General features: G+C 35.1%; 1 protein-coding gene across 9 annotated transcripts in view; it reads left to right on the top strand.

Moving 5' to 3' along the window:
* Window positions 1-11,189, top strand: part of LOC306772644 (uncharacterized protein) — a 22,082-nt gene extending 10,893 nt beyond the window's left edge. For 4 of the 9 annotated variants that reach the window (XM_079262219.1, XM_079262215.1, XM_079262212.1 and 1 more), the window contains 21 exons: window positions 1-4,704; window positions 5,011-5,094; window positions 5,290-5,331; window positions 5,539-5,604; window positions 5,804-5,845; window positions 5,998-6,045; window positions 6,131-6,199; window positions 6,306-6,344; window positions 6,517-6,558; window positions 6,646-6,714; window positions 6,826-6,873; window positions 7,092-7,139; window positions 7,389-7,433; window positions 7,814-7,846; window positions 7,941-7,976; window positions 8,158-8,220; window positions 9,064-9,111; window positions 10,146-10,187; window positions 10,281-10,328; window positions 10,410-10,439; window positions 10,529-11,189. The exon at window positions 1-4,704 is cut by the window's left edge and continues 963 nt beyond it. In XM_079262219.1, coding sequence (XP_079118345.1) covers window positions 1-4,704; window positions 5,011-5,094; window positions 5,290-5,331; window positions 5,539-5,604; window positions 5,804-5,845; window positions 5,998-6,045; window positions 6,131-6,199; window positions 6,306-6,344; window positions 6,517-6,558; window positions 6,646-6,714; window positions 6,826-6,873; window positions 7,092-7,139; window positions 7,389-7,433; window positions 7,814-7,846; window positions 7,941-7,976; window positions 8,158-8,220; window positions 9,064-9,111; window positions 10,146-10,187; window positions 10,281-10,328; window positions 10,410-10,439; window positions 10,529-10,614 — 5,732 coding nt within the window. In that variant the 3' untranslated portion in view covers window positions 10,615-11,189. The remainder of the gene's footprint in view (window positions 4,705-5,010; window positions 5,095-5,289; window positions 5,332-5,538; window positions 5,605-5,803; window positions 5,846-5,997; window positions 6,046-6,130; window positions 6,200-6,305; window positions 6,345-6,516; window positions 6,559-6,645; window positions 6,715-6,825; window positions 6,874-7,091; window positions 7,140-7,388; window positions 7,434-7,813; window positions 7,847-7,940; window positions 7,977-8,157; window positions 8,221-9,063; window positions 9,112-10,145; window positions 10,188-10,280; window positions 10,329-10,409; window positions 10,440-10,528) is intronic. The other 5 variants (XM_079262213.1, XM_079262214.1, XM_079262217.1 and 2 more) reach the window with 5 other exon arrangements.
* The last annotated feature ends 368 nt before the right edge of the window (window positions 11,190-11,557 follow it).

The raw sequence follows: 11,557 nt of genomic DNA, 5'->3' as shown, positions 1-11,557 counted from the left end.
AAGAAAAAGAGGTAAAAAAATCTCCTAAAGAAGAAAAAGAAGACCAGAAACCTCACAGAGTAGAAAACGAGGTAAAGAAACCTGCCAAAGAAGAAGAAAAAGAAGTCAAGAAACCTCAAAAAGTGGATGAAGATGTGAAGAAAACTCCCAAAGAAGAAAAAGGAGTCAAGAAACCTCAAAAAGTTGATAAAAAAGAAAAGTCAGCACCCAGGGAAGAAAAGGAAATGAAAAAACCCACCAAAGAAGAAAAAGAGGACCAGAAACCTACCAATGAAGTAAAAGAAGCAAAACAACTCCCTAAAGAAGAAAAAGAAAAGGAGGTAAAGAAACCTGCCAAAAAAGAAAAAGAGGCAATGAAACCTCAAAAAGTGGATAAAAAGGAAAGGACAGCACCCAAAAAAGAAAAGAAAGTGAAGAAACCTCTAAAAGAAGAAAAAGAGGACAATAAACCTGCCAAAAAAGTAAAAGAAGCAAAACAACTCTCCAAAGAAGAAAAAGAGGACAAGAAACCAACCAAAGAAGAAAAAGAAGTAAAGAAACCTTCCAAAGAAGAAGAAAAAGAAGTCAAGAAACCTCAAAAAGTGGATGAAACGGTAAAGAAACCTCCCAGAGAAGAAAGAGAGGAAAAGGAACCTCAAAGAGAAGAAAAAGATGTAGCAGAACCTCCCAAAGAAGTAAAAGATGCACAGAAACTCCACAAAGAAGAAAAAGTGGAAAAAGAAGTAAAGAAACCTGCCAAAGAAGAAGTCAAGAAAACTCAAAAAGTTGATAAAATAGAAAAGGACATGAAAAAACCTACCAAAGAAGAAAAAGAGGACAGGAAACCTCAAAGAGAAGAAAAGAAAGTAAAGAAACCAGTCAAAGAAGTAAAAGAAGCAAAACAACTCCCCAAAGAAGAAAAAGAAAAAGAGTTAAAGAAACCGATCAAGGAAGATAAAGAGGTAAAGAAACCTCCAAAATTGGAAAAAGAGGTAAAGAAACTTAAAAAAGTAGATAAAAAAGAAAAGACATCACCCAAAGAAAAAAAGGAAGTGCAGAAACATCTGAAAGAAGAAAAAGAGGACAAAAAACCTCAAATAAAAGAAAAAGAGGTAAAGGCACCTACCAAAGAAGTAAAAGCAGCAAAACAACTCCCCAAAGAAGAAAAAGAAAAAGAGGTAAAGAAGTCAGACAAAGAAGAAAAAGAGGTAAAGAAACCTGCCAAAGAAGAAAAAGAGGTAAAGAAACCTGACAAAGACGAAGAAAAAGAAGTCAAGAAACCTCAAAAAGTGGATGAAGATGTAAAGAAACCTTGCAAAGAAGAACGAGCGTTAAGGCCACCTCAAAGAGAAGAAAAAGATGTAGAGGAACCCCCAAAAGAAGTAAAAGATGCACAGAAACTCTACAAAGAAGAAAAAGTGAAAAAAGAAGTAAAGAAACCTGCCAAAGAAGAAGAAAAAGAAGTCAAGAAACCTCAAAAAGTGGATAAAAAAGAAAAGACAGCACCCAAAAAAGGAAAGGAAATGAAAAAACCTACCAAAGAAGAAAAAGAGGACAAGAAACCTCAAAGAGAAGAAAAAGATGTAGCAGAACCTCCCAAAGAAGTAAAAGAAGCACAGAAACTACACAAAGAAGAAAAATTGGAAAAAGAGGTAAAGAAACCTGCTAAAGAAGAAGAAAAAGAAGTCAAGAAACCTCAAAAAGTGGATAAAAAAGAAAAGACAGCACCCAAAAAAGGAAAGGAAATGAAAAAACCTACCAAAGAAGAAAGAGAGGACAAGAAACCTCAAAGAGAAGAAAAAGATGTAGCAGAACCTCCCAAAGAAGTAAAAGAAGCACAGAAACTACACAAAGAAGAAAAATTGGAAAAAGAGGTAAAGAAACCTGCTAAAGAAGAAGAAAAAGAAGTCAAGAAACCTCAAAAAGTGGATAAAAAAGAAAAGACAGCACCCAAAAAAGGAAAGGAAATGAAAAAACCTACCAAAGAAGAAAAAGAGGGCAAGAAATCTCAAAGAGAAGAAAAAGATGTAGAGGAACCTCCCAAAGAAGTAAAAGAAGCACAGAAACTCCACAAAGATGGAAATGTGGGAAAAGAGGTAAAGAAACCTGCCAAAGAAGAAGAAAAAGAAGTTGAGAAACCTCAAAAAGTGGATAAAAAAGAAAAGAAAGCACCCAAAAAAGGAAGGGAAATGAAAAAACCTACCAAAGAAGAAAAAGAGGGCAAGAAACCTCAAAGAGAAGAAAAAGATGCAAAGAAACCAGTCAAAGAAGTAACAGAAGCAAAACAACTCCCCAAAGAAGAAAAAGAGGTAAAGAAGTTAGACATAGAAGAAAAAGAGGTAAAGAAACCTGACAAAGAAAAAGAAATCAAGAAACCTCAAAAAGTGGATGAACAAGATGTAAAGACACCTCCCAAAGAAGAACGAGCGGTAAGGAAACCTCAAAGAGAAGAAAAATATGTAGAGGAACCCCCAAAAGAAGTAAAAGATGCACAGAAACTCCACAAAGAAGAGAAAGTGGAAAAAGAAGTAAAGAAACCTCAAAAAGTGGATAAAAAAGAAAAGACAGCACCCAAAAAAGAAAAGGAAATTAAAAAACTTACCAAAGAAGAAAAAGAGGACAAGAAACCTCAAAGAGAAGAAAAAGAGGTGAAGGCACCTGCCAAAGATGTAAAAGCAGCAAAACAACTCCCCAAAGAAGAAAAAGAAAAAGAGGTAAAGAAGTCAGACAAAGAAGAAAAAGAGGTAAAGAAACCTGACAAAGAAGAAGAAAAAGAAGTCAAGAAACCTCAAAAAGTGGATAAAAAAGAAAAGACAGCACCCACAGGAGAAAAGGTCAAGAAACTTCTGAAAAAAGAAAAAGAAGTAAAGAAACCTGCCAAAGAAGAAGAAGCAGAAGACAAGAAACCTCAAAAATTGGATGAAGATGTAAAGAAACCTTTGACAGAAGAAAAAGAAGACAAGAAACCTAAAAAAGAAGAAAAAGAGGTAAAGGAACTTGCCAAAGAGGTAAAAGAAGCAAAGAAACTTCCCAAAGAAGAAAAAGAAGAAGAAGTCAAGAAACCTCCCAAAGAAGAAAAAGAAGACAAGAAACCTCCCAAATCGGCAAAGGAGGCAAAGGAATCTTTAAAAGAAGAAATAGAAATGAAGAAACCTCCCAAAGAAGAAGAAGAGGATAAGAAACCTAAAAGAGAAGAAAAGGAGGTAAAGGAACATCTGATAGAAAAAGAAGTCAAGAAACTGGGCAAAGAAGAAAAAGAAGTAGAGATACTCCCCAAAGGTAAAAAAGTCAAGAAACCTAAAAGAGTGGATGAAGATGTAAAGAAACCAGGCAAAGAAGAAAAAGCTGACAAGAAGCCTAAAAAAGAAGATGAAACAGTAAAGCAGTCTTTAAAAGCAGAAAAAGAAATAAAGAAACCTGCTGAACAAATAATAGAGGCAAAGAAATCACCCAAAGAAGAAAAAGAAGTAGAGGGCCCTCCTAAAGAAGAAGAAGACAAAGAAGTTATGAAAACTCAAAAAGTAGATAAAGAAATAAAGAAAGCCCCCAAAGATGAAAAAGAGGTCAGAAAACCTTCCACACAGGAAAGAAAAGTAAAGCAACCTGTGAAAGAGAAAAAAGAAGTCAAGAAATCTGGCAAAGAAGAAATAAAAGTGGAAAAACCTCTAAAAGTAGACAAAGAAGTAAAAGCTCCTATAGAAAAAGAAGCAAAGAAACCACTCATAGAAGAACAAGATGCTAAGGTACCTGTCAAAGAAGAAGAAAAAGAGTTCAAGGAACCCCAAAAAGTAGATAAAGAAGTGAAGAAAACCCCCAAAGAAGAAAAAGAAGCAAAGAAACCCCCCAAAGAGGCACAAGAGGAAAAGAAACCTGCAAAAGAAAAAGTCAAAGAAATCAAGAAACCTCCCACAGAGGAGAAAGAAGTAAAAGAACCTCTCAAAGATGAAAAAGTAATCGATAAACCTCCCAAAGAAGTAAAAGAGGTAAAGAAATACCCTAAAAAAGAAAAAGAGGTAGAGAAACCCCCCAAAGAGGAAAAAGAGGCAAAGGCATCCCCAGAAGAAGAAAAGGAAGCCAAAAAATCCCCAAAAGAAATTAAAGAAGTGAAAAAACCTGCTAAAGAAGGCAAAGAGGTAAAGAAACATCCCAAAGAAGAGCAGAAAGTAAAGGTTCCTGCCGAAGACGAAACAGAGGAAAAGAAACCTGCTAAGAAAGACAAAGAGTTAAAGAAATCTCCAGCAGCAGACAAAGAAACAATTCAAGTTCTGAAAGAAAACCTGGAAAAAGACCTGACGCCTGAGACAATTAAGTTACCTTCTGAGGGAACAAAAGAAGTGAAAAAGCCCCCAAAGCATCTGAAAGAAGAGAAGAAACAAGCAAAGGATAGAGAAGATGTATCAATACATCCAACAGAAAAAGTGGTTGGTAAGCCGCCCACACATCATAAAGAACTGAAGCCTTCAACAAAAGAAGTAAAAGGAAAGACGCCATCAGTGGAGGACAAGAAGCTGGAGAAACCTTCCAAAGTCGCAGTTGAAGTGGAAAAGCTCCCGAAAGAAAAGATAACAGCCAAACCTTCAAAGGAGGAAGACAAAGAGAGAGCTTTAAAAGAAAAGGGAGACATGATTTCTGAAGAAGAAAAGAAAGTAACAGAGGAAGAGGAAGAAATCATGTTGACTCCAAAACAAGACAAGCAGGCTGTTAGGAAGAAAGCAACCAAGACAGGTATAATACCACCACTCCCAAAATGATCCAATATTATTATTTTTATTGTTATTATTATTATTATTATTATTTTTATTATTATTATTACAGATTTTTCCAGTTCATAATCTGTTTGTCATTTTTTTTATTTTAAGTTAGAAAAGACTTAATTGAAGAGTTTTATATAATATATGTTATGTCATTAAAAAAAATTAAAACCTGATACCAGTCATTTTTTATATTACATTTTAGTGTCAATTTTGGCTGATAACATCAGACATCTCAAATTATTGTTGTTGTTATTCTTATTGTTCTTATATCTTTTAGCCAAATCTAAAAAGAGCATCAAAGAAGTAAAGCAGGAGGTTGCATCTGTTCTTAAGAGGGAACATTTTAATGTTACAAAAGCAGGTATGACAATACACACAAGTGTGTAAAGTAGGTTTTTGCTTTTCCTGCAGGCTGCAGTGAAAATTCACACACCACTCATTTAAAGCAGTGATGTCACAGTTTGGAAGAACTTTTATTGTATTTGCCATAAAGTCTTCACATGTAGCCTGATATAATCTTAATAAATTATTTTTATTTTCAACCCGTCAACAACAGAGGTTCCTGTGGTAACGGGCAAACCGGAGATGGCAAAGACAGGTAAGACCAAGCCTGGATTTTGTGTGTTAATTTCATCAACTTTTAACCAACTCACTTAGTAATTTTCCCTGACTGGGCCATATACTGTTTACTGTTTACTGACAGTGATGTTTTATGAGGAGATGCATAAAAATAATAGTTGAATCAAAAATATGAAAACATGCACTAATATTCATACAACATAAAACCTTTCATATTTTCCACCAGTGGCAGTCTCCGTGGAGCCCAAAGAGGAACCAAAGCAAAAAATCAGATCTAAACCAGTTAAACCAGGTAACATATATGATAACATAGAACCAGTAGCTATCTGTACATATCTTACAAACTGGAAATAAAACATACTGGATCAACATTCAGATTCTAAAAGTATTGACTCAATGGGAAGGGACAAACAATGATTCTCACAATATTAACAGCTGCTATTGTTCATATGTGTGTTTCTCATTACACATCTACTTATGTTTTTAAACAGAAGCGTCAAAGGAAAAAGCCAAAGCAGCTCCTGCCAAGAAAGGTAACACTCCCTGCACTAGGACAAATAAGTACATCTTTTTCATGATGTTTCATAAACAAAAAAATTAAAAGAGGAAAAAAAACTATGTGATTTACTTTTAACGTGTGAATGAAACAATATTTTGAATTAAGTGTTTTGCTCTTGACACACAGATGTTGCTGCTCCTAAAAAGGCCAAACGAGCGATCTTAACCAAAGGAAGTAAGCGTTCTGTATGTCCGAAAACAAAGCATCTAAAATGCTGAAATAACTATGTAAGCTGTAAGAATTCATTTTCTGTTTACAGAGCAAGAAGACACCCCCAAAAATGTGTCGTTAGTGAAGGAGAGGGTCAAAATAGTGCCTGTTAAAAAAGGTTTTTCTCTTTTTTAAATCCATGTTTCTTTGGTCTCAGTATTACATCTTAGACTTTGCTTGATAATGTTCAGCAATGTCATTGCGTTCCCACTTTTCTTTTTCAGAAGTCAAAGAAAGAGTCAAAACAGTCTCTGCGAAGACAAGTATATACGACCACATACCATCAGAAAGTTTATTGCATCCAAGGGGTTTTGGTTTGATCATCATTTAATATGGAGTTTTCCAACTTTTCCAGCTAAGATTAAATTATCCATGTGCTTAGCTTTATAGATTCAGTTGTATTTTTTGTGATTCTGAAACCAAACTCTCTTTCAGAGCCTGCACCAGTCAAGACAAAACCAGCACCAGTGGTTAAAGGTAGTAGGGCAAACGTTTTTACCATAAGAACGTATAAGCAGTCCAGAGTTCAGATTTATAACTCACGTTCTTTATCATTTCTTACAGAGCGAGAAATGACAGGCAAAAATGTCTCTTTAACAAAGGAGAAGGTGAAGTTGATGCTACTAAAGAAAGGTACAGCTTCACATTGAAATCCCTATGTGCTGTGAATGCAACACAATGCACAAGTTCTGAATGTTGACACAAACTCTAACCAGTAAACATTACACACATTTTCTATCATAGTGTCTGTAACTCCGAAAGAGAAAATCAAACCAGCAGCAGCCAAAAAAGGTATTTTCAGAAACTTAATTACAAACAAATTACAAAGTTTAATATATGTTTATCCTTATGTTTTTTTTTTATGTGTTTTATGATGAGAAGTGTTTTATGTTGCATGGAAAGACTAAACTGCATCACTTGTGTTGTTATTATTGTATATTTTGATGTCATTTACAACCCTTAGTGGTGAACTGGACCTATCTGTTTTTTTCTTTCACTTGCTTTAAAAGCTGAAATTGTCAAAGAGAGGAAGGTTGAGCCAACCGCTCCTAAAAAAGGTTTGGGTTTTTTTTTTTAGTGTTTTGAAGGTCTTGTTTTTAATTTATCTCAACATGTGATATTTATTGTAGCCTGCAGCAGTGTCTCATTGGCCCAACACTTTATATAACTGGATCATCAAGTTTCTTATATGTGCACTTTTTTGCAGTGCCAGAATTTGTATCTACAATTTTTTTTTTTTTTTTACTTTGTTATATCATAGATAAGTTTTACTGAAGGTTAATTTAATTGATTTTTTTTCCCCCCAGTTCGTGTTACTAAGGTTAAACAAACACCTGCTGAAAAGAAGAAAGGTAAAAAGCAACCATGTTTTGTTCAAAAGTATTAAGATTATTTTCTTTATTGTCAAATTCTGCTGCAGTTTTCATTACTAGAAAAGCATTATTATCTTTCCTGGGCTTGTAGTGTTTGGGAATTCAATTTAATCATGTCCAAACCAAACAAAAGATGTTTTTACTCATATGTAGCTGCTGATTAAATGCTTCGCTGACTTTTGTGCATAAGAGCTGACTGTAGCTGCATGAACTTCTTTTTGTGGAATTATCCTCATATGATCTATATGTATGTTGTCTGTATTATCTTCATGATATACGCTTTAATCGGATCTTTTGTGGGCCATAAACCCAGTGAGTCACCACACCGTCACCACTTCATTTCTCTTTTTTCTGTTTAGGCTCTGAGGCCAAGCCAACACGTGCCAAGAAAGGTAATACTGACATTATTCATCACGGTTATTTGTTAATATTAGCTATCATTAACACAACTGAATTTGTTTTTATCCTGTTTCATATTTAAAACAGAGATTACAAAGGAGAAACTCCAACCTGAAAAGAAAGGTAGATATTACATTAAACCAATAAAAAAGAGCTAATGTAGGTGTATGCGTTTCATGCACATCCTCACATAAATCACATCATGAATTAAAAGGCATTTGCTGCCTTTCCTCTCCTGCAGTTAACTCTGAAAATGTTCCCTTTTGAAAAACAATTGAAAAGTGTTATCTGTCTTTTGATTTAGCGTCCTTTAAAAGACAGGCTGAAAGAAAGAGGGAAAAGTTTAAATCACTCCTAAAGAAGAAAGGTAGCTTCCCACTGCTGTCCGCCTGCACACGCTGCGCCAGTCTAGTAGCTTGCAAGGACTGCTCTTCGTCCAGTGCACAGCAGTGTTTTAGTTGTACTCAAGCAACTGCTGTAAACTCAAGCTACTGTATTAACAAAATTATACATTTATATTTGTTCACAACAAAATATTAGAGCACCAACACCCATCCAAAATGATCAAATTGAATGAAAGTTGTATAATTCCCACATTGTCACATCTTTTTTGGGATAAGGACGAAACAAACCTCTAAGCCACTGAACAACAACAATAAACAATCATTTGTTGCAGAAAATGTGAAATGTGGAGTGGCATCCCCTGCAACAGCTTCACAGGCTGTTTTTCTCCGATTCTTAAGATATGCTCATGAAGTTGTGACATAAGCAGTAAGTGACTAAACAGAGAGTCATGAGAAAAGCCAGGGTGATGACTAAACATTAACAGTGTGATGTTAATGTTTGTCACCGTTTGACAGCTTTAAGCTCCTTGGCAGATTCTACCAAAGAATTAAACACAAGAAGTGTCCAAAACACACAAATCAGCACAAGTCCAATGCTTTTCCCTGACAGGCTAACATTTATCTGTCTGTACTTAAATAGAACCTAAACCATTGGAACATTTTCACTTAATGCTTCATAATACATTATTAGTGCTTCGTAGACATAGACGCCTGGTGCAATGCTCTTGCTAGGAAGATTTTGTTTATGTGTGGTAGTACTACAGAGCTCAAACTGCCATAAGAATTAATGGGAAATGTTTGCTTTTGATGTTTTATGGCTATGTACAAAATTCCTATTTATGTCTGACAAAGTTTTTCTTTTGCAGAAGTGGAGACTCCCAAAGGAAAGGAAAAACCTGCGGCTGTAAAGAAAGGTGAAGTGTTCAGTACTGTAGATCACTTTATGAAGCATGAAAAATGCCGGTACATAACTGGTAATGTGGGTCAGTAGTAAGTAGTAGTGAGTTTGGTAATGATGTGTCCTTTGTTAAAAATTTTATTAACAAGAAAATATTAACAGATGCTGATGTTGTCATGCTTGAGGGATGTTATCTAATATTTTCCTAAATTAAATAAATGGTTATGTTATTGCATTTTGTGCCTGATGGCACAGCTATTGTGAGGGAAAAAATTAAACCAGTACATGCAAATAAAAGAACATGAGCTCAGGCAGCATTTTACTGTACCCAGCAGTTGTAATCTGATTCCAGCATGTAATCTGATTACACCATAATCGCCAATGCAAAGTGTTTCATTTCGTCTGAAAGAGTTTATAATTTAAAAAAAAAAAAAAAATATGCTGGGGAAAGCTGAAAATAGTTTTCTTGCTGGGAATTATTAAAATTACCTTAACATGACTAACAGTCTAAAATGACATGTTTACAGTCATCAGTGGAATAATCTTTGTGTTTATAGACAACACAGAGCTGATCCTCTTCATGGATTTGTGCATCACCAACATACAGAGTTCACTCCAGCTTTAAAATCCACCTCTCGGGACCTTTTTATATACAGTCTATGCTCAGGACACAAATGCTGCTAGTTTAAATCAGCTGTGAGCTGAATCACTGCTACTTTGTTTATAAAAAGTTATCTAAAATCATTTAAAAATGTGCTCATTTCATAGATAAACTAATGACAAATCATTTATTCATATATTGGATGGTTTAAGCTAAAAGTACAAAAAAAAAACTATTAAGTTGTGATAAACTCTCTGTTTCTTGTTTATAGTTCAGTAATAAATAATACCACTGTGGATGTTTATGCCTCTTTTCTTAAGAACTGTGTATAACTGAAGTGAAAAGACATGTAAACCTTTTGCCAATGCATCAAACGGATTAGATAATGGACATAAAGTATTATTTGGCTAAATGCTTTCATGTTTGTAATTATTTGTTGTCCCTCACAGAAGACAGAGTTCTGAAAGAGATACAGCCGCCTGCAAAGAAAGGTCGTGAGTTACTGAAGCATTTCTTTTGTGCATGCTCCAAATTACTCAGAGCAGCTTCATTTACTTTATTTCCTAATAAAATTGTTCTTCTAGAAGAAATCTTAGAGAAGAAAGCTACCAAGGAGGAGGGGAAGCGCAAAGGTACAGTGCAAATGCTGTCATTAAAGGTTAATTTAAATGTATTTGTGTTTGCTGGTTAACATCACATTCTCTGTTTCACAGAAGAGCCTGTTGACAGCTTTCTCATGGATGGTAAGCACAAATTCCAGTTCCCAGTAGGTTTCTGTCCAGAGAAGAGCCAGAAAGCATTTTTTCTTTTTGTACTATTGCTGTTTCCACAGATGAGCTGCCCTACTTCCAGTGTTTCTTCGTGGATGAAGATGAGGCCCAGTTTCCGTTTTATGCCTTCTCGCCTCTGCAGATTTGACTTTTCAGTCTGAATCACATTCGAGGTTGATTTTTTTAGTTCATTTTACTGACGTTTGCAAGGTCAAATCACACCCTGTGCTGCAGCAACATGGCTGCAGATCTTCACTGACTCCAGGAGATCCTGGACAGCGGTGGATGATGGGGGATTTTATGTGATGGATCATTTTCTTTATTTCCAGAATTGGTTGAGCTCTCGTACCAAATACATGCAGTCAGTGTCATTCCTTTCCATTTTTTCTTTTTCTATGGCATTATTTTTTATGTATTCACTTCTTTTGAATTGTGGTACTGTGGAGACTTCCTGGAAGGAGCAATCATGTTTATTCACTTCTGTGAATCATTTACGTAGATCTTACATGCAGCACAGGCCAAACCTCTGATTTGATTGCAGAATATGTTGAACAATGAGGTAAATAAGGTACAAAAAATGCCACAATTACTTATTTAAGGTGGACTGGATTCAGTTCCTCTCAAGCCTTACTTGAATTGTCATTTTTACAGTAGCTTTTGGTTTATATTTCATTTTATAGTCTGCTGTCACCAAAGTTTCTGATTCTATGCTTACTTTTTTTTTTTAAATGTTTGCTCATTATTCTTGGTTTCATGCAGGAAGATTTTTTTTGTAACTTGTAACTTTTTCTTTTCATCAACACAAGGAATGACCATGCAGTGTATATGAGAGCTCCCAAACGTACTGGAGGAACACCAGCTAAAAAGTCTTATTTAACTGAACAGTCTGGTTGTTTGCAACAGTTCCTCATTTTAATTTTGGTGCTAATAGCAAGCGGTAGACTACCTAAAGTCTAAGGTTAACGTTCAGTTTTATGTGTAATGATTGTTTCTACAAGGAATCAGATTAATTCTCTAATTCCTCAATTGACCAAATACACTTTATATGTGTATCAAAAAGTAGAAACTTGACATATTCTGGGAACCTTTTA

Source organism: Telmatherina bonti, assembly GCF_933228915.1.
Source record: "Telmatherina bonti genome assembly, chromosome: 22".
Taxonomy (NCBI): domain Eukaryota; kingdom Metazoa; phylum Chordata; class Actinopteri; order Atheriniformes; family Telmatherinidae; genus Telmatherina; species Telmatherina bonti.
Note: the sequence above shows the minus strand (reverse complement) of the source record. Positions and strands in the feature narration are given on the sequence as shown.